Source organism: Thunnus albacares, chromosome 5 (genome assembly GCF_914725855.1).
Source record: "Thunnus albacares chromosome 5, fThuAlb1.1, whole genome shotgun sequence".
Taxonomy (NCBI): domain Eukaryota; kingdom Metazoa; phylum Chordata; class Actinopteri; order Scombriformes; family Scombridae; genus Thunnus; species Thunnus albacares.
Window position 1 is genome coordinate 11,648,608 of NC_058110.1, and position 23,167 is coordinate 11,671,774.

Sequence of the window (23,167 nt, forward strand, 5' to 3'; positions counted from 1 at the left end):
TTTCACATTCAGCTGCAGTTATTTTTTGTTGATACATATTTTGAAATGTCTTTAAACATAGTCTGACTTGATGTAACGTATATGTTTTCTCTCCAACAAGGACAGTATACTAAATTTTACACAATCTCACACTGAGCTCTAGCGGTACAAATATGTCATTACATCATCGGTGCATTGACTCAAATCAGCCAATCAGAGTTTAAAACGGTTGCCTGTCTTTTTCTTTGACGCTGTGTGTTGTCAGGAAAAAGCCTTCGTTCACGTTTGGACGTGGAAAAAACTTCATCTTTGAAAGCTTTTAAATTCAATCCGATCACTTTATTTACGAACCAGTCTCGTTAGAAGATTGTTCTCCCCGCAGAGTCTCGCGGGACTTTGAAGTTTTAGAAGCACGAGATCCCAATTAAGTAAGCAGCGAGCAGAAACGTAAGATGGCAGCAGTGTCCTACCTGTGTGGTGCAAACCCGCCTGTGAGATTCCCAGTCAGTTCTCCACTAAGATGCACAACGAGCCGCGGACCATGACAAGATTTTGGTACGATTTTATGTGTTGGGGGTATTTTTGGTTAACCTAAACGTCTCTCACGACCTCAGTGTGACACTAGAAAATATGAAAAAACAGTTAAGTTACACTCAAACACCTCTGTATTAGTTAACTGTTACAGTAATAGTCTCACCACCGGCCCAAATTATGACTATTTCATATTTTGTTTTAAAGTAATACGTTATTTATGTGCTGTAAACAGCTACTGCGTCAGTTAGCTCTTTATTAAGCAAGATAAAAATGTTAAAGCACAAAAATACAGCTTCAGCTTCAATGCTGTCTGTGAAGGAGGTGTTGCTGTCACTCCCAGCTCAAATCAAACATGACTTTAAGTGGATTTTGAAGCTTTTAATTGTTCGAAATCTTCCTAAAATGATATTTTAAAGGACCCAGGTTGGGTGGGCTCAAGCTAATCATTACATATAAATCACTTGTTGCTTTGTATGTGAAACTCACGAGGAACTTGTGATATATGAAATAAATAATCCTCTGTCTCTGTTTCCTCCCTGCTTGACAGAGGCTTCAGTTTTGACCTCCAATCCATGAATCTTTAGTATTGAAAAAAAAACCTAATTTATGTTTTGAGAAACAGCTGAATTGACGCTGGTTTCTCTTTATATCTCTTAGTCATATCAGTCATATATCAGTCTGACATGTGTAGCTATGATGGACACTTTGAATTAGTGACATCAAGGTTTCACATCAGCCTACATAAACCTCATGAAACAAAACGAACAGAACATTACAATGAACGCTCATTAACTGTGAGAGAGGATTCTCACTCAACTCATGAAACAGAGGGAATGTGCATGAGTTAATGAGTATGAGTGTCTACGTGGTTTATACAGAATGGCGGCGGTACGTTCTGAGACCAGTAACGATCTCAGCAGCCAGAGCTCACACGCTAATTGACTAATTGATGTCAAAGAGAAATCAGAGGCCTTGTGTTCAAGCTAGCTGGGCGGTCATTACTTGTAATTAAGAGGCCGACTGATCAGCTGAAGAGGAGCCTCAAATTATCTCGTCTTAATGACCCGAGAGTTTAGAAGATCCTACTAAGTGGGTTTTATGGTGAGAGCTTCAAGTGACAAAGGTGGAAGTGACATTTTCAAACTGACAATACCGCGCTTCATCCGCTTCTGTGTCTCTCTGTCACCTCTTGTTTTTTTCTTCAGGGATATGGTGCCCATGGCAACTTCAGCAACATGAGCCCCTTTTGGTTTGATGGCTGTTGATCCGACCCCTCAACCCCCCCAAGAAGAACCTGTATCTGAGGTTTGTGCTTGAGTTTGTACTACAGGATGTTGCTGACAGATCAAATGAAAGATTTATAAGAATCTTACACAATTGCAATTCTTAGTTATTATCCAGTTGATTGAAGAACATGATTCAAGAGGAAGTGAATGGTGACTCATTGACTCACATGTTTAAATGATGACTTCGCTGTCTGCTGTTTCCTGCCTTGTTAAGTGTAAGTGCAAAATGTTGCGTTAAACTGAACTTTTACACTTCTAACCTTTACAGTTTTTCCTAATCTGTAGAATCCCCGCAGCCGTTTGGACACAAGAGAAAAGCAAACATCAACAATTTTAAAGAACTTTTGTAGTTCCTAGATTTTATAGCTTCTGAAAGGTCGTCTGTCGTGCAAAATTGATACAGAAAAAGACCTACAGGACCAGGAAATTCAGAGTCACGATACTACCTGCCCTGTTTGATTGACAGGCGATCCCGGGATGACCTGAACACAGACGCCACAGCAATGAGAGGTAACCAGTAAAGATGGATAAGGACAACTGGCTCATTAAATCATGAAAAAAACATCCCGCCTTTAGGCTATGTTGATGGTTTTCCTGAGCTGCAGAACAGCATTTTGTCGAATGATTAAAAACAACTGAAACATTTAATGTTAATTATTAAAACATGAAGCTTCAGTAGCATCTTCCTCAAGGTCAGTCCAGATGGGCGTAGTGCCATCACAGGAGGAGGTTTATTGAGTCTCTAACTTCTTCTTTTGTTGAACGATTAGATAACTTAATTAACGAGCGTGTTTGTCCAGCTTTGCTCTCAACCAATTAAAAGCGGTTGTGAGGTTGTGTAAACAGCGGGTTACAGGACTTTTAATCATATAATTTAACTAAGTGCTGGGTCATATTAAAAAAAAGATCTCCACTAATTATGCTATAGCAAACAAGTGTGGAGAATAAATCTTTTACGAATCAGAAATCCTTAGAGGGAGTATATACTGTACTTGTTCATTTGCGCGCAACCTAAATTCATTATTTATCCCAGAGAATGAATAAATTGTCCCCGCTAGCCTGTGATTGAACTTGAGCTGGTGAAAAATTCAGCCCTCGCTGCCGTACCCCAGTGAGCAGCTATCTAATGAAAATAACAGAGCAAGAAAGAAGGCGCAGGCTTTAATGATTGCATTTGGGTTAGGAGAGGAAACAGAGAAAATAATGAGAAAGAGGAGAGAGACTTTGGTTTATAGAGAAAGTGAAGGTTTGTTGTGGAATTGATCGTAAGATCTCACTCATTACTTTTAATGACGTAAGATTAAAAGGGGGGCAAAGGGGGACACCTCAAGTCAATGATCTGCCTGACTAACTCAGATTTGCAACATCAGTAATTAATTTTCAACTGCCTCTGAAAAACCACTGTCATTGATATTACATAATTACATTTAAACTGGCTAATACATGTTCATGTGTGTGTGTGTGTGGTGGAGGCCTGGCCAGACGGTCAACGAAGCCGATAAGTAACAGACTCACAAGACTATATCATTAATACCGTGCCACCAGATCACGTTTAACAAAAATGAAAAGAAAACAACAAACAGCTAATTTGGCTGAACTGTTGGAAAACTCAACTCTTACTTAAAGTAACATCAACAATACAAAAAAAACCCACTTAAATATTTCTCACTTTATTGCCAAGAGACCTGCTAGAAACAAACATAGTGATTAACATAACATATTCAACCCCATACCACCCCCCCCCCCTTTACCTAGTTCAAGGTGAGTGGGATAGGAAGCGTTTGCAATGCTACAAATAAAGGTGCGGTTGTCGCTAATCAAACAAACCTTTCTGTTTGTTTGATTTGTCAGAACCGCACCTTTTATTTGTAGCACTGAAAACGCTTCCTATCCCAGATTTGTGTCTGTTTCTTCCATCCTCACCTTGAACCAGGTAAAGGGGGGGGGTTGGTGTGGGGTTGAATATGGTATGTTAATCAGTATGTTTGGTCAGAAATACATGAGGTGTAAATGGTACAAATAGTGTGTTCTCACTGACTTTGTCATAGCGTATGCTTAAGTTTTGTGGTCCTTCTTATTATTTTTTTATAATCATAGTTTTTCTTTATTTTTGGCCTTTCTAAATGATCTACATTTTTACTTTTTACTTAGTTTGTTTTATTGTATCATTGTGTAAAGTTCTGTGTAATCACTGGGTTTGAAAAGTGCTGTATAAATGAACTTTATCATTATTATTATTATTATCATTAAAAAGAAAAAGAGTGTGAGAGTAAGTGCAAATGGAAAAAGCAGGGAGGAGAAGAGAGGAAGTGAGAGAAAGAGAAAATGAGAGAGAGAGAGAGATGAGAATAAAGATGATCATTTCCATGTTAACTAGGATCTCCAGTGAATAGCTGTGTGTGTGTGTCTGTATTTGTGTGTGTGTGTGTGCAGGGTGGCCACAATGATTTGGGATTGTGTTCCCTCCGCCTCACGGACAGGGAGACAGAGAAAGAGAGAGAGAGAGGTTAGAGAGAGAGAGAGAGAGACAGAGAAAGAGAGAGAGAGAGGTTAGAGAGAGAGAGGTTAAAGAGAGAGAGAGAGAGAGCGCAGTCACATGCGGAGAGGAGCTGGGACGAGAGACAGAACAGAAGAGAGCTGTCAAGCTGAGAGGAGGCAGCGGAGAGACTACTTAGTTTTTCTTGGAATACATTTTCCCTACCATTTCTGAAGCCCACACACACTAAAAAAAAACACATAAACACACAAACACACAGATGGTAAAAGTGCGTGTGTGAGTGCTGTCCTTGCAAGGAGCAGTGAATTATTTTCAGGATCTGGACTTTCTCAAGCCCTACACACCACTTGGACTGTAAGAGGTGTTTGGATCAGCATCTCTGTGACTTGGACTTACTCTGTAATTTGATTCAGATTGTGTTTTTTAACAGTGCAACACTTTGGACTAAAAGTGTGCAGAACTAATACAACCTGAATACAACACTGAGCTTTTGACTCAAACTGTTTGGACACTCACACTCGAGTTCAGTGTGTGTGTTTGTTTGTGTGTGAGGAGGAGGAGGAAGATGTGTTGGCCGGTGACAGCGGTCCTGCTAGCCCACCTCGGGGCCACCTTAACGGGGGCATGGAGAGCATCTCAACCAAGACTGCAGTTCACACACTCTGGTAAGAGACAACATTTCATTTCTTCCCTGTTTTCAGTTTCTTTCCAGTGTTTTAAGTTTTTAATCACTCTTACTGTCTAATACATCTGTCGCTTTCACTCTTCTTCCACCCACACACACCACACACACACACACACACACACACAGACGCAGGTGACGAAATCAGACACAGCTTCTTATTTTTCACTTTTCTTTCTTTCCTCCCTCTGTTAAAGCCCACACACTGTTAAACCATATGTGTAGCACAATTATATCTTTATTATATATAATAATTATATGCCTTTTTACCTCTCCACCTGTCTATATCTGCCGTTTTGTCTTTCTTTCCCACACTGTCTCACTTCCTCTGCGTCTGTAATCACCTGTATGATCTAGTTTGGGTGTGAAAGACTCGTCTTAAACTCCTGCCCATCTCACTTTCTCCTCTTACTGTGAGGTCTGTTAATAGGTGGCATCATTTAAGTGCTAATTTAGTCTCACCAGCACAGTTGTAAAGTCAGAAATAGAGTTTTACCTAAATGATATAATTAAAAAATGCTTGCAGCATATTCACAGCTGTGGTCAACTTTATAAGACACCTTAAAGAAAGACTAGTTTATTATAACTTGGGGCTTATTTTCATAGTTTTAAGATAGCGGCAAGAAAGCTGTCAAATGCATATAAGAAGCCATTGTATTGCCTTTAGATTTACTTTATATAGGAATCTCTCGCCATCATCTTGGAAACAATTTACCAATTCATCTTCACACCCAAAGACATCCTCCCTGTTACAAACTGACTCCTTGACAGCACAAACGCCCCCTCGGGATTTTCAATCAAGTGTCCATGTCTATTGGTTTCAGCATGTCTAACAAAGAAATAATTATCTGATGGCAGGAATCCCAGATCCAGATCACCACCAAATTGATCATTTCTTGGCCTCAGGCTGATCTGTCCACCACTGTCAAATCCATACAGAGGTTGCTGGAAAAAGCTGAAGACAGGCACAACAAAAATCTCCTTAAAAGGGGAAAGGAAATGCCATAACTCTTATAAACTAAAATATGACATTTCAGCTATTTAATAAGCATGCAGATGTGGAAAGCTGAATCGTTCATCGCTCCGCTAGTGTCTTTTTCTCCAAGCTCTTGTGCCACAGTGTGCATGTTGCGTAAACACATGTTGTTGAATCAACATGCCAGCGTTGAACAAGAGCGCAGACTGTGCTGTCAGTGGGTTGATGAATGGTTGAATTGGAGTCGACGGCTCCCCTTAACGTGTGCGACGGTGCTGCACAAGCCTCTAATAGTTGTTGGCGTTTGTTTTAACCTCGTGGGCGCAGCAGAGGGGTGAGGGGTTTTGGCTCACTTGAGAGAAGAAGCGAGATTCGATGGTGTTTGTTTGACAGAGAATGTATTTGATGCTCTCTGAGTTGTGCTGAAGCCTTCAGCCCCACCCGTCTGCACCTACAATGCAGGAGGAGAGGATTTAACACTTTCACCCATGTTGTGTGGTTTAAGGATAACAAACAAACGTGACGGTCAAAAGTAATGAGAAAGCAAAGATCTGCATCTTCTAATTAAAACCAGATTCGTATTTCGATCTTTTGCCCTCTCAGCTCTATTTATGGTGAATCACCTTTATAATTAAAAGCCTTTTTTGGGGCATCCTGGCCTTTAGTTACAGCGAGATAAACTCATCTCCCTTTAATCATGTTTACCAGAGACACTGTAGAGTAAGAAACCAAGTGATTACACGTTCTTACATAAGCCAAAAACACAAAGGGTCTGTGAAGTAGATGTGATAAAGCAGGAGTCGACCAATCGTGACCTAGAAAGTACAGCAAGAGGGAGAAGGAAAACCTTGCTGGATTCTCCCAGGTGGGAATTTAACTCTAATGAAATCTGAATGTGAAAGTGTGAAGAGCTACTAAAGTAGCCCCGTGTGTGTATGTGTGTCTTCATGAGGAAAGGCACTCATGGACTGTATGCCCGTGCATGTGTGTCCTTGAGTACGTGCGTGTGCTTTATGTGGTTGCATGTGTGTTTGGAGTGCATGAAAGTATGTGTGAGTGTTGGTGCACATCTGCGTAGTTCTGTTTATGTCACTTTGAAGATATGAGCTCGTGTGCATGCACTTAAATAGAGCTGTTTCAGTTCCAGGATCTCTGCCCACCTTTCTCTTTGTTGTGTATTCTGCTGAGTGAACCCTCATGCCTTTGAACAGCAGAGGTTTATGTGTGTGTGTGTGTGTGTGTGTGTGTGTGTGACTGTGTATGTTTTATATCTACAGTGGCCGGTATGCTCGTCCTTTGGAAAGAAAACAATAAAAAATGTGTGATGTGATGTGTGGAGGGATTTTGATGTTCACCACCGTGTGTGTGCTTGTGCTGTTTTCTCCCTCTCTGTGGGAGCTTCATGCTGTGGTTCTCCCCTTCTCATCACCACTGAGGTTTTTCACAGACAGATGGAGGAGATTTTCACCATGGAATCACTGTAATTAGAAAAAGATCTCAGCTCCACTTAAACACTTTGACACCAAGGTTGTTTGGCAGTTCAGAGACGCTGTACACTTTGATTTTTCTTCATCTGTGTAAGTCATAGCTAAAAACTAATTGAAAAAGCAGCAGAGTCTGACATTTAAGTGAAGTATTTCACCCCACGCTTGAAGAAAATTGGCTTCTGTAAAGAGCTATGAAGCAGAAACCCAACACATCCTGGTGATTTGACGGGAGTGTTGCAGCAGCAAAATAATGATAGAGAAGAGCAAGAAAAATAGACAACAAGAAAAGATGAAAAAAATGAAACCGAGTTAATATTAGAATCTACCAACCAAATGATAGAGAATACTGTATATGCAGCTTTAATCATTGTCATTCAGTAAACCTGTTAATATACAAGTGCAAGTAAAGAATAGAATATAAATAAAAAGAAAATCTGAAGCCTGAATTACCTGTTAATGTTTTATAAACGGAACAATTTAGCAAGCAAAGATGCTAATCAGACTCAAAACTGTAACAGTGCTCATTTGCTGCCATAGTAGCAACATTTATTTATGTGTGATATTGGAAGAAAACCAGCTGTGCGCCTGTACACTTCTGCAGACTAAAAACCTAGTAATTTAGATGATTTTCATATTTTAATTTCCTCTGCTGGCTGAGAAACTACTCCAGCCACTACGCTTTTGAAACATGTTCAAAACCACACTTGGAGAAACTCTGAAATCCATCAAGCTGAAAATGAGACAGAATGATTTCACCTGGCAGCAGCAGTCAACTATTTTACTCAACCCAACAGTTGGAACGGTAGGTTCTCATCAGACTGAAGCTGAACTACAAACTGTTTCTGACTGGGCTTTGCTTGTACATAGTGCATCTCTGCTTTAGATGGATGCTTTTGGCCCACAATGCAATGCACATGGGGGAGCAATGTTTTGCTATACTTAAATCACAGCCAGACTGTCCATCTGAAAATCCAAAATACTCCAATTTTAGCACCGTTAGTCCTTTCACTGCCTGAGAGTTTTGTCCTGATTGGTGGAGCGTAATCAGACTGACTGACCAGACAGCTTCATGTGTCTGAAAAAAAAACAGCTTTAAATACTTAAACACATGCCTGATTACCTCCTAACCCCACATCTCGCTCTTAATGACTAAATTATTCCAGTAATTCACTCAAACTTCATGTCGCCCAAATGCAGGAGTGGACTAAAACACACATGCACATACACACACACACACACACTTGAGTGTAATGAGTACATTATCCCAGCCATTCACTGAATGCTAGTGTGATTTTCTAAATGATAGATGGCAGTTAGAGATACCATTTCTGTACCACACACACACACACACAAAAGGGACATGTTCCTGCGCACACACAAGCACTGTATACCTGAACAAACACAACCACACAGAAGCAAGATCATTCAAATGACTGAAGTTACACACACAAACACACGCAGAGACATGCAAGTATGTTACAGTAACATTTTTGAGGAAGTCCTTTACCTTTGTGTGCTCAGCACACACATACTGTACACACAAACTCACACAGCCACCATAGCTGCTGTCGTACGTACATCTGCAACTTCTTTCAAACTCATAACTGTCACACGAGAATTAATCGTTACAATCACAGAATAAAACTCCATCAATGCTTCAGAGGAGGGTTGGAAGATTTATTAAGTCAGTGTGAATCTATTTCCTCACATGCAGAGTAGGAGAGGATTCAGAATCATGTTTTATTCATACAGCATTCACTTAGTAAATTGCTTTGCTGTAGACATTTAATGTTAAACAGTCACTGGAGAATATTCAGTTGAATCATATGAGTTTGTTTGGTATGATTGAGGACATCGGCTGTGACCTTTGACCCCTGTACTTCTGATTGCATTCAAACTGATCCTGCTGTTTCTTCCTGGACAAATGCCCGAATTGTAATGTAAATGTAAATGAGTCCTTTCAGTAATTCCATGCTATTAGCATGCAAATTGCTTGGTTATAATACAAGGAAGATTAGTTCATCAGCGTCCAGATGCATGTTTGTTCATGCGTGTTTGTAAAAATCAATTTAGGTTTCTCCAGAGAAACATATGTGTAGCACAAATGAAAGCTGCAGTTACAATATATCCTTGAATACTTCAGTTTTTATCTTTATGTTGTGTATGTTCATTATTTTTATGAAGGTGAAAATCAGTATTTCTAAAACACAATGTAGGTGTTGCCCAATGATCCACACTGACAAAAATGCTGAAGAAATTCAAGGAATCCTAAACAGCTGCTTTCATACAAAACCCAGACAGGCTGGCTGTTTTCAGTAAAGTAGAGGGATGTTATGTAGCAGCGTCGTCTGTGACAGAGACAAGCCGACAGACACACAAACCAGCAGCTGTCTATGTAGTCTGTGTCAACACAACAAATTTGCTGTTCTGGCTTGTTACAGCATCTTGGGTTAGTTAGCTAAAACGTACCTTCAGCGACAAAGAACTCTTGAACTGTGAAAACATTGAATAAATTATATTTGAAGACGGAGCTCAGAGAAACAGGACCTTGTGGTTTCTTTTCCTGAGAAAATAATCTTTCTTTGAGCAATATTTGTTAGCAATATCTAATTTAACAACTTAAACTAGCAATTTAGCAACTTTTTAAGCAATGCTTTGCTGAAGTTAAAGATGTATTTTGTGGTTTGTGAACAACACTAAAATCAATATTAACTTGACAGGCCATTCCTTCTCATTTTATGTAGAAAAGTAGAAACTTTCATCTTTCCATCATCACAGGAATGCAGCATTATGTCTTCTCACAATTACTTACTGTAATTATATTTGATCAGTTTCGTTGTGGTTTTCAGAGGAGAAACCTGGTTCTTGGTGTACAGTCAAAAGTTTGGACACATTTCCTCTTTCAAGTGAATAGTAAGGTGTGTCCAAACTTTTGACTGGTACTGTATGTTACACATCTTCCTCCTCTTTCTCCACTTTCTCACCTTTCTCATCCCTCTGTGCTCTAACAAAGCACAAAAGCCTTCACAGCGATATTAAAAATCAAGAGATATTTCATTATTCATTTATTCTTTCAGATCTGTTTCTATCTAGGCCAGAGCTTTCCAGGCTCTGGGCTGGGGATGTTGCTGAGATGTGGATTTCACTGGGACGGTTATCTGGCACAGAATCAGGCTATTCTCCATTATTAATTTTAATGGAAGCAGTCCCCAACGGTGACGCTACCACTGCTTGTCACTAATCAAGTCAAACGCAGCTGTTTGCTCGTCCTGCACTTCAGAAAAGACTCCTGTCAGGGAGACGTTTTCTCTGGAAGCCCTCCACGTAAAGGAGACCTGATTTTTCAGGTTGTTTGCATGTTTAATTCTTGTCAGGTTCTTGAAAAGACCCCAGAATATATGAAGGACTCCATTAAATTTTCTTGCAGCCAAACTTTAAGTCCTTCCTAGGACATTAAAAGCCCTGGTTAAGGGTCTCGATGCTTGAGGGTTTTCTGCTCTCTTTGGACAGAGGCACTGAAAGGAGTCTAATTACACCCTTGCTTTGGCAACAACAGCCCCTGACAACAGTGGACATGCTGTAAATTTACCCTCGAGAGGTTTCTGGCGTTAATATCAGAGGCTATCTTTAGCCTGAAGCCTGTAATTAAGCTAAAAAACCCACAAGTTTCATATTTCTTCCATTTCCCTCAAGTATTAATTTGCTCCAATCTGCCCTTCTGTCAATAATCTAGAGCAGAGTCTCTCACCTCTCCTCCCTGGTTCTTACTGTATATCAGCATTTCTTTCCTATATATCATTCAAGAAATGCAATAAAAGTTTTACTCATAGTACTCAGGTGCTGTGCACAAGTGACCAGGGGATTTAACTGTAGTCTACTGTTCTCTGTAAGTCGAACTCTATGAAAATTTAAGTATAAATGCAAAACTGAAACCAGAAAAAGAAGCCAACAGCTCTTTTAAAGATCTGAGGCCAATATATTCATATTTTTTTGTCATATTGGCTGGAAAAAGTTTTAGTTATCCTTGTCTGTTTGGGTTGTTTCTTTCTTTCAGCTTTGTGTGAACATGTTGCTGACAGCATTCCTTCTACTTTAGCTCCATGAGGGAATTTAATCCACAAAGTCACACTTGACTTGTTGGTCAGCGGGAAGCCAGAAGCGGACAGGATCAACAGTGCTAAGAGCAACTCGAACGAGTTTACCTCATTAGCTGTAGATTAGGGCAGGCTGGAGGGCCAGCAGAGTAGTAGTGGATACTCAGTGAGTCATTTTCACATGAAATATCAAGCTGTCACTTCTATAATAACTGTTCCAAGGAAAGTCAATCATAGCACATGTCTACTTTTGGACATTTGTATTCAAAATATATGTATTTCTGAGGGTAAAGTCGTTTTGGGGGGTTGATTAGTGGTCAAGACACTTTACCTTTTCTACTAACAAGTACATTCAATAATTACTTTAATGACATATTTCCCTTAGTGGATAACACAAAAGAGATGACATTTTGAAGTTCCAAACCTGTGATCTCTGTTAGTAGATTAAATTTCTTTCTCAAAAGCACTTCTGCTGAGTTTATTGTTCCTGTCACTGGGGTTTGAATCTTGTTGAATGGCAGTTTTTTTTTAAACTAAAAGCCAACAAATGCCCTTCCACTTTACAGCAGAATAAATTCCTGATTTGACTGTGAAGAAAGTGAACTAATGGATTATAAAATGACTTTAAAGAAAATGGCAGGTAGGAGAATCCAGTCAAGCCTCAGATTAATGTACATCACCACAAAACATCTGATCTTTAACCCTTGGCGTTACCGATCTGACATTCCCATGGCTGCGTAAACAAGACGAAACCACAAGAATTTGATTCTCCCTCTTTTGTCAGTGATGGGAAGATCAGACAAGTGCCACAAAAGGTTGGAAGTCGGACTTCCTTTTCCTGTTTAAACAGAGCCAGGACTTATCAGAAAATAGGGTGTACAGTGACAGATAGTGTTTTTTTTATCTTCTGGGATTCATCATAAATGAAACCCTGAAAGCTGATTGTAAAGTCAAAGCAGACTAGACTACCCATAATCTCCATGAGGAAGCTACCTTTTTTATGGCCGCTCATTTTTAAGATGTAGAGATATGAGCCATTTGCGCAAAGCAAATATCCATGAAACATTCAGCCTGTCCAGCGTGCTTTGAGGCTGAGCCAAGAAGTAGAAACCACAGACAATTTAAAGACTGCAGTGATTTTTCACTCTGATGGGTGTGGACATACATAATCTGTAGCTAAGTGTTGACTGCATAGAGTAGTCACAAGTCTGTGGAGGGAACATTGGGGGGATTTATGTTTTACACTGTTTCATTATAAATGGATTTCAATGAAACATGGTGGACACATTTTTTAAGGAATAGGGACATAACTTTAAATCCTAAATTCAATACAAAAAATACATTTTTTTTGAACTGCGGTTTTTGTCTGGGGAGGTTTTTGCTCTCAGCGCAACAAGTCGTCATACCTAAATGAGAAAGTAGCATGAAAAATGACCTCCATGGTTTAAGGAAACCAGTGTTGACTATGAGTAGGAGTCTTTTCTCCTTGTGGTTTTCTTTAGGATTATGACTACATATTTTATCTTGCAAATTGTTTTGGAGGATCAGGATAAGAAAAGGTGACTCCCTGTGGCTTTCACTGGTAAAGATTTAGCCAACATTGTTCTGCACTGGGCAGCTCCCACACGAGACTGTGTGTAACTGTGTGAAGCAGAGAAAATAGTGAATGTTCTCAGTGAACCTTCTCTTAGAGAAACAAAGATGAAAAAATAAATTAGATTAAAAAATAAACAGCGAATTGGCTCTAATGTGTTTATGTAGCAGCACGGCGACCCGGCCGAACAGTCTGATGATGATGAATAATCATACGAGCTGAGGTCGAAGGTCAAGCTGTCCACGTGGGTCTGGTCTTTCTTTGACACAGTCCAGACGTAGTGTGTGTGTGTGTGTGCGTTTGGTTATAATTTTGCTTTGGTATGTGTGTTTGTGTGTGTGGGCGCATATATTTAAATGTGTGAGAAGATTTTAGCCCATGTGGAACAGTAGGAAACAGGGAGTAAAGAATTAGTTTGTGTGGCGTGACTGATGAATGAATTAATGTATGTCTATGTTTATTTTATAGGGACAGATACTTCATCAGTCTCCACATTATCGTCTCAATTTGATCTACAGACATGGGGCGTCTGGAATGAAAATTAGCAGTGGGCATGACAAATTTTCGTTTTATCCTGTGTGACGTAGCGGTAGACATCTAATTCTGCATCTAGTACATCTCATGAGGCCCTGATGGAAAAACAAGCATGTCAGTCTGTCTCTGTCCCCTCCTGCCCGATCACCTTTTTCATATTACGAAAGTTGTGAAAGACCACAAGCTATGATTGGTCAGGTTCAGTGTGTATTCTGACATGTCTCATGGCCAAGCACGGCAGGAATTTAAGGCACCAACACACCTGATCTGACGTAGCGATCATGTCCAAATACATAAATGTAGTAGGACAGGCAGACAATGAGATTTTAGAACTGCTTCATGCATGTGTTAGAAATGATTTTACGCGTGTGCATGTTTTCACATGAGTGCCCATCTGTGTGCCTGTAGGCTTTGTTCCCAGGCTTCTGCAGGCCTCCCGTTGTAATTGCACCAGTAATTGGTGAAGTGATAACCCCATTTCCACAGGAAATGTGCCCCGGTTTCCTCGCCCCCGCCACCACCACTCCCCTGTGGTGGCGCAGCCAACAAAGTCCTCCCCCAGGGAGTGTTGCACCAGACAACTAAAGTTCCCTGGGGCTCAGCGAGTAGACGAACAGACGGACAAAGACAATCACAGACACAGAGACAAAACCACACATATGTGTAGCTTAGAAAAACACTCACATGGACAATGCTGTAGGCTGTGAGAGAGTAATTTGACAGATTAATGATTAGTGCAGCTCGTGTGTGTGTGTGTGTGTGTGTGTGTGTAGAATCAAGGTGAACTCACTGTAAAACACCAGGAAAATAACAAAGTTTGACTCCCATGTGTGATAATTGAAAGAGAGACTTCTTTCATCATTCTGTCTTTTATATGAATCTTAGATGTCACTCAAATTTCAGTGTGCCAACTCCTGCAAGACTTACACAACTATTCTTATATTTCACTTTTTAAAGTTATCATTTCTATTGAAGTAGAGAAATGTTCTGCAAGTCCTCCACTCAGTTGGGAAGTTTCCTCCCTAAAATTTTTCACTGTTCATAAACTGTGGTATTCCTCAGTTTATCAACAGTGACTGCTTGCTTGCTTACCAAATTAGGAAACATCCCTCTTGTCTAGCAGCGTACAGGTCAGGTCGTCATCTCAGCCCTGATGTCTTCTTGTGATGCCAGCATGGAAAAGCAGTGCTGACGTTCACTGTACGCTTAATGGATTCTCAGCTGAGTCGTTCTGTCTCGCTGCTTTCCCACATTGTTGCTGTGACGTCCCTGCAGCTTGGCCGCCAGCCTCACCTTGACAGTCAGAGCTGAGCTCAAAGCTGGTTTGGCCACAGGAAGATATCTCAAACATCGCTGAAAGAAAGATCTTGAAGCCAACTGAGTGGAACTGGAACACACACAGCGTTTGGTGCATATTCAATTCAGAAGTTGTTATTTCTGGGTAATAAACCTGCTGCTTCACGTGCCAAGAATTCACATTTTTGCAAACACTTTGTAAATACAACAGCAAACACCAAAATTACTTGCTGTAACTTATGGAAGTAGCACAAACCTAATTGTAGGAAAGAGTGCACATTTGTTCTATGAATATCCAAAATTTGTGGCATCCCACAGCCAATAACCATTTTAGTGAGAATCTTTGCTTTCTCTTTAGTGCTGTTGCTATGGTTACTTGCAGCCTAATATAGGCTGAGCACTGATTTAAAACTTTGATGAAACTGTTGACTGGAACTATGTTTGAGGCCTATTGACAAACAATATTAGGAACCTCTTGCTAGCCAACAGCTGCAAATGTATTTTAATAGCGAGATCTTATTTATTAGACCAGCAGTTACCTTTAATTGAAATGAGGAAATATTTTAAACACATTTATCAAGATGAATCTGTTCTTTGTCTGTCAGTGATTTCCCCATCTGAGCCGCTGGTGTTTACAAACCGAGATTCAACTTCATTGTGTCTGAAATGATCCTTACAGTGTAGCCATGAATCTGTAGATGTTAAACTAATTATGTAAATTAAATTAGCATGTAATTGATTTATTTGAAATGTCACTGTTTAGTATCATATGATTAATGTATTCACAACATGCCGTGTAGTAATTGTGATAATGCACACAACGCTGATCATTCATTTAATCAGTCTTGGTTTTCCAAATCAGGGTATAATCTGAGATAATGACAAGTCTGCTGTATGTTTTCCTGTTGGTAGAAAAGTGTCAATGTGAAAATGTTTTTACTGCAAGGCTTCAAACTGGGAGTAACTGCCTTGTGACTTAAAGACAAGAGACAAAGACGACACAAAACAGAAGCTTCATCTTGGATTGGCGTCCAGGAGCGTTTACCTACATCGTTGTACCTTTTTTGCTCGTGTGCATGAGAATACCGGCGCACAGATGCATTATATTGCGTACATGTGTATGGGTTTGCGTGTGTGTGTGTGTGTCTGAGTGAATGTGGTGCAATGCAGGAATGTTCTTAGCTGTATCACACGCCACACATTTGCTCTAATCACATCGAGGTCCATCAGAGCTCCCATGACCAGCAGCCTTTAATCTAATGTTCACCATGGATAAAAATACCTACCACTGACACACACACACAGATAAATGCGCAAGCGCTATATAAACAAAAACAGACACTCTCCGAGATAAATATGGACAGGCAGACGCTGGCACTTATATAAAGGAACCATTCATCCGGGGACATTTTCGCTGTGTGTGTCCGTGTGTGTGCTTGCGTGCACCGGTAGGATTATGTCTCAGCGTTTCTGTTCTTTTGCATCTTAACTTTTTCTGTCTTTGATTCCCAGTGACAGGAGTCAGAGGCCAATTGGCTCGGGTCAGAGGTCATGACCCTCGTTGACCCCCGCTGTCAACTTGATGCTGATAAGAATGTCCGCACTCAGTAGGCGTGTGTGTGTGTGTGTGTGTGTGTGTGTGTGCGTGTGTGCGTGTACTGTAAGTGTGTGTGTGGAGAATGAGCAGATGGCGTTGCTTTCATAGAACAAGCAAGTTCTTTTCTCTGTTAAATATACTTATTTTATACTTTTTATCAAGCTAAACATGCAAGTCAGTGAATGATACAGAGGTTTTTTTTTTGACTGTGACAAAATAAATTAAAATTCAGGCTACAGGATAGTTTGAGGATGAAATCGTCGTAGTTCTGAAGAAATATTGGAAAGTAAAGTAGCCACATTTCACCCAGCCTCTTTGTAGAACGCGATTATAGTCGATATTTAATCTTAAACCAGCTTTAACCACGTTATAAAGTAGCTACTGTTATTGTCCTGATATTCTTTACTTCACGTCTCTCTGTGCCACAACGTGATCAACTCCCCCGTTTTGGTATCAGGTTGTTCTTCCAGCTTCCAATGTAATTTGAAGGCATCTGGGAGCTGAGGGTCATTTAAAAAATCAATTTTAATTCAGAGTTTCTGAAAAGACTGCAGACTTGAGGAACAGATTGCCTCTGGGTCGATAGTCATCACAAACCGCCACAGATGAATGCTGAAAACTTTCACCAGCACTTTCACTTCTCAAAGCATCTATTCAGAAGTTATCGTAGACTGTGAGGTGGATTGGTTGACCTTTCGTGACCATGTTGGATTGATAATGGTAGAGGATTTAATTTAGTGTTGGCAGGTGTGTGTGTGTGTGTGTGTGTGTGTTAACATCCTGTTGAATGTTGGCAGATAGGCTGCATGGCACATTTGACTCTTTTCGTATCTTTGAATATCTGTAAATGTGTTGATGGTATGTGTGTGTGTGTGTGTGTGTGTGTGTGTGTGTGTGTGTGTGTGTGTGTGTGTGCCCTCCCATTAACTAAATGGCTTTGATGTCTTGGAAAATCACCCCATTATTCCATACTGCCCTCTGTGTTTTAGCCAAACTGTTGATGAGAGGTGAGGGCCAAATCATTCATCTCAGCTGTGTGTGTGTGTGTGTGTGTGTGTGTGTGTTTGACGTTGGGGAGGTGGGGAGGCAAGGCCAACAGACACCCCTCGACCCACCACACATACACACACCCTCACAAATTATGTCGGCATGGTTGCTGTTGCCAAGGCAACTGTCCCAAGTGTAAGGGCGGGGTGGGTGCAGCTGGTGTTTCACGACTGAGTCAGGGGTATGTGTGTGTGTGCGTGTGTGTGTGTGTGTGTGTGTGTGGGGTGGAGAAAAGAATGTGGGTTTTTTTTCATACTGAATACGAGCCATTCATCATTATGAGCTTAAAATGGGACATTTGATGGGTAGAATTTTTTAAAAATTCTGAGCATGCGTGTGTGTGACGGTGTGTTTAGGATAAAGAAAGCCCCACGGTTTGTAACCAAACAGAAAGATTGAGTTGGTGTGTGTGTGTGCATATGTGGTCGTTAAATCTAAATTTGTTGCAATATTGCACATGTGCTGCTGACTCACTGATTACACCCACTTTCTATCTTTGCACATGTATATATATCTGAATATATACGCGTGTGTGTGAGTGTGAGTGTGTGTGTGTGTGCGTGTGCGTGTGTGTGTGTGTGTGTGTGTGTGTGTGTGTGTGTGTGTGTGTGTGTGTGTGACAAAGCCACTCTCACTTCCCTCTAATGCATATGAGTGTCATCCTCTTTGCCACAATGCTGATATAATGAACTCCAAAGTGAGGATGTGAGCTGGATTTCAGCCTGTCTGACACAATACAGATCTTGTGACGGTAACAGATGCTGAATGTCGTTGGTGTTTCCACTGCAGAGGTGGTGTCACATTCAATTACACTGAGGTTTTCCTTTTATATTGAATTAAGCAAAGTCATGACACTCTTGTGGCACACACACTGTAACTCAGAAGTGCCGGATGCTTGAGTAGGCGGAGCGAGGCATGAATTCAACCAGACTTAGATTCCCTGTGAAGAGGGTGACTCTCAATCAGGGCCACATGTTGAAACACAATATGATGGGAAATTTCGGTTAGTTTAAACCATGAAAACATTGTTAGGCAGCAAACAGCAGAAATCACCTTGTTCAAGTTTCATGGAATGAGTGATTTAGTGTTCACGATTCAATACAATGACACCAAAGTACCACATCAGCTGGTCATTCAAATGGAAAACAGTAAATACAACCTCACTTGAAAACACCATAGATTTTCATTACAGACATTTTATTGTGTTTTTAATGACAGTGATTATCTCTGCATTCAAATTATTCGTACTGTTTCGGAGCCTGGTATTGTGCATGCTGGCTCACTGGGACACCTAAATGGAATGGAGCCATCGTTAATGTAATTAGTTACACCTGTGATTTACCAGCTGTAACATCACAACATTTCTGTGATGAGAAGGCCTATTGTAGCATATGTTAATGTTGGATGACGATAATTTTCCATTCCAGGATGGTAAACTATTAGTATTAAGATATGAATGACAGTGATGTTAAGAAGAAAGTCAATGGGCCGTAAGTATGAACAGCAAATCCACGGCAGTTACACTGCAGGGTGCACAGCAGAGAGGCCCCGGTGGAAACAGTGAACCAGGTGAAGTGAAAGATAACGTTTTGCTAGAGTTAATGACAACTTCACAAGTAAAAAGTCGATATGTTTTTTTTATCAAAACATCTGTTCAACAAGCATTAACATGTAGAAAAGTGATAATTTCATCTCCTTTGTCCGCAGTCTCCCATCCATCGCCGACATGTTTTACACGACCACAACACGATTGTTAGGCTAATGGTGAAGTGTTATGAACAAGCTAAAAAGCTAGAAAGCTGTCTGTATGTAGCCCAACTGTCTGTTTAGCTTAGTTTCTAACATATATTCAAATTATTCAAATTCTTGTAAACTTAGCCACTGCCCCCCCCCCCTCCCGTTCCCTCTACCAGCAGTACCTGCAGGCAGTGAATGACATCAGCAGCAGAGGGAGGAAGGCAGAGGACAAGATGAATGAGTGATACCGACTGATGTCTGTGTTCTTCATTCTTTCTAATCTTCACTCAGCATCATCTCAGAAATATTATTCGTTTTATTGACATTTTAGATTTGTTTCCAGTGAGATATTATTGAGTTTATATAGCGACTTTCTGAGGTAAAGGTTACTGTTGCCGCTGTAGAAACAATGTTTTGTCATATTTAAAATAGAAATCTATTCTAATCCTAATCTGAATTTATTTTATTTTTGGATAGTAATTTAAAAAAACACAATTCTTTAGTATTGAAAAAGAAGCAGTAAGAGTATTGATAAAGAACTGGACCGTGGGAGTATGGATAAGATGAAGATAACATTCTAGTCATACCCGTCCTGCTGGTTAGTGGCTGCAGCCTGACCATGGGAGGGTGAGAAAATTGCACTTCAAACAGCTTCACTGTAAGCCTGTTTTACTAATGTTATTTTGTGTTTTTTTTTTCAAATACAATAACATTTTCTTCGATGAGGACCCCCAAACCCACCGATCAAACAATCCCCCCCCCCAATACCACCACCACATCACCTAAACCCTCCAGAAACCTGGGAAAACCCTGAACTGTACCAACATGTTGTAGCATACACTTCCTCAGGGCAAATTTGCAATTTTAACCAAAATGGTAGCTAATATGTTTAGCTTAGCTTGCATAGAATAGCATATTAGCTAGTTTGAACAGGCACAATCTTCAATCAATGTTCCTGATTGCCTTCAGTTACTTGGCTTGAGTTAATGAACACATCCTCCCATTTGGTTTCTCTGGCAAGTATCCGTGTTATGATTGATTAGTGGAGGAAACCTTTGACGAAATAGGTCTTTGCATCGTAGCATTCCCTGGAAACTTCTTTAACTCAAACGTAGTTTTATCATTATTAAAATTCATTGCTAAGATGAGGGAACGTGCTGATCCTGTTGCTTTACTCAGAGGTGAAAACAGAGGTGACCTCTCTTTGTAAAGTGTCCAGTCTTTCATGTTTGACGCACTGCTGCTGCAGTAATTGCCTGGAAAAATATTTCACATGAATTATTTGGACCCGAGTCTCACTAAATCCAAACCTTGAACAAGACGAAAAGAAAAGCCACAATTCTGTTGAATTTATTGTGCTGCTGATGCACCCACTGTGATTAATGAAGCCAAGAGCAGTGTGAAGCAAAAACAATTTACCTCTCCGGCCATTTGCTGAATACTAACAAAGCACCTGGTGAGATTTCCGTCTGAGCTAAAGTATAAGTTTCTATCTGTCTTTCCTCTCCTACTGTGACTGTTTCTCTGTTTCAGATTATCTCTCCATTTCCAGCGAGTCACGTCTTCCTCTGTTTTTTCTGCTCATTTCCTCTCTGCTCATCCATCTTTTTGTCTGTCAGCATGTTGTGGTTCCTCTCATTTCTGCCTTCAGCATCAGTCTTTCTTTCTCCTCCTCCTCCTCCTTTTTTTTTTCACCTTCGCTCTGCTCTCTTAGCCTTTTTTCTCTGTTTCCATGAGTCTTCACCTTTCATTTTTTTTTCCATTTCTGTCTTTGCCATTATTTTACTCTTCTGTTCTCCCGCAGTCTCTCTGTCTTCTCTGCTCTTTCTCTCACCCGTCATCCATCCAATCATCATTTTTCAGCCTGTCATCATATCATTTTTTTTTCTCTCTCTCTCTCATCTCGCCTTTTGCCTTTTTTCATCTGCCTTTCTCACCCCTCCTCCTCCTCCTCCTACTCAATCCATCTATCTATCCATCATTTTTTACTCTGTTATTACACTATAATATTCCCTCACGCTTTTGCCTACTCTTCCGCTTCATCCTCCTTTCTCACTTGGTTCAACTTCCTCTTCAATCCACCCATCTGCCCATCATTCCCCCATCCTGTCATCACTACATGATTTTTACTGGCGCTCTCTCTTCTACCCTCATCAACCTTTTTCTGCCCAATCACCGCCTGTCTTTTCCCATATCTCTTCTTCCCCCTCATTCCCATCCATCAATATTTATTAATTTCTTCCATCAGGATTTCTTTCACTCTGCTCCCCTCCTCCTTCCTCTTGCCTCACCTCCTCATCCGTCTATCATGGTGTCATGTTTTGACATTTTTCCCATTCTCATCTCGTAACTGTCTTCACCCATCAGGCCGTTTTCATCTTGTTGTCACTTTGCCATGTCATTTTTCTTATCTTTTCTCTCTGCTGCTCCTCCTCCCCCATCACCTCCTCCTCTTTTTTTTGACTTTATGTGCTATTTTACCTTCTCACATTTACTGTGTGGTTTATGAGCACAGTGAGAAATACAGATGTGAAGTGTTTTTAAAATGCAGCAATGAAACACAACCATCAATTCAACAAATTCCTCATTTTTGTACAATCACACGAGATCCAAAATAGAAGTTGACTCATGAATTTTTTTTAAATATTTGGCTCTGTTAGGATGACATAATGACATGGCAGCCAGTAACTGTAAACAAAAGTCGCATGAGCTCACAGCGTGTAGCTTGTTAATTGGACAGAGTTGTGGAAATCTGTCATCCCGCCATGTTAGACATTTTGATGACTTTGGACAGGGTCCAGACAAATCCGATTAAAGTTCCTGCAAACTTAGTTAAGCATGATGGACTTCTCTTTGTCTGGTTGTGCATACTAGTTAAAAGCGTATTAAAAAATAGCTCAATATAAAAAAAAATATGTCGTTGTAGCACCTGTGATGTCACACGAAGGTTTCTGTAGAGACGTCTGAAGCGTGGGGTCGACTGCTCACCGGCGTCTTTAGTTAATAGAGCGAGAAAATCCTAATTTGTGCGACTGTGTGGAGCTAAAATAGGTTGAGTAAGCAGCACCTGCCGTGCCTGAGTATGATAGATGGAGCGAGTTGTTAATCAAGCACCCCCGTCACTGTCCAGCCTGCAGGACAACGGCACTTTGCGGAACATTTGCAGACTCTCATCTTTCTTGTCATTGAGGTGTTTTAAGAAATCAAAAACGAAATGAACACTCTATAAAGGTAGGTGCAGGATGAGCCCAGGCGTCCTTCTACCCAGCTGTATCTTCCAGCTCTTCCTGGGGGATCCTGAGGCGTTTCCAAATCAATATATAATCCCTCCTGTATTCTCTGGGTCTGCCCCGAGGTTTCCTTCTAGTTAGATGTACCCAGAATGTCTTCACAGGACAGATTTTTGGGAGTCATCCTGTTCAAATACAACTGAGAAAGACAACTGACAACTTAATTGGAAACAGTGTCTCATGGCCATTAGAATTTCATCACCTCTTCTGTATTTCTTTTAATATTTTGCTACTCGGGGCCGACTGTTCTTTAAGTAAGTTTCAGCTAGTTTGGCATCATGAGGAACTGTTGGCTTTCAGACGTCAACATCCATCATCCAAAAGTTTGTATTGCAGAGATGTTTTCCACAGTTTGTTGAGATTACATTCTCAGTCCTAACAAAGACTACCACAGTTATCTCAAAAAAAGGACAAAAACCTAATGGTCTCCTTTTCACTTGAACAAACAAATCATAATTTGAGCAAGCTGCTACACGAATACGACCTGTCTCTCACCCCAGTCTGCCGCTCGCCATCTCTTCATCTATCCTCGCATTT

General features: G+C 40.5%; 1 protein-coding gene across 5 annotated transcripts in view; it reads left to right on the top strand.

Moving 5' to 3' along the window:
* Positions 1 to 220: 220 nt before the first annotated feature.
* Positions 221 to 23,167, top strand: part of sema3h (sema domain, immunoglobulin domain (Ig), short basic domain, secreted, (semaphorin) 3H) — a 65,324-nt gene continuing 42,377 nt past the window's right edge. The window contains exons 1-4 of one of the 5 annotated variants that reach the window (XM_044351930.1): positions 221 to 534; positions 1,719 to 1,818; positions 2,068 to 2,309; positions 4,852 to 4,961. In XM_044351930.1, the coding sequence (XP_044207865.1) occupies positions 4,862 to 4,961 (100 nt within the window). In that variant the 5' untranslated portion in view covers positions 221 to 534; positions 1,719 to 1,818; positions 2,068 to 2,309; positions 4,852 to 4,861. Of the gene's footprint in view, positions 535 to 1,545; positions 1,615 to 1,718; positions 1,819 to 2,067; positions 4,962 to 23,167 lie in introns of those variants that run through there. The other 4 variants (XM_044351932.1, XM_044351933.1, XM_044351931.1 and 1 more) reach the window with 4 other exon arrangements.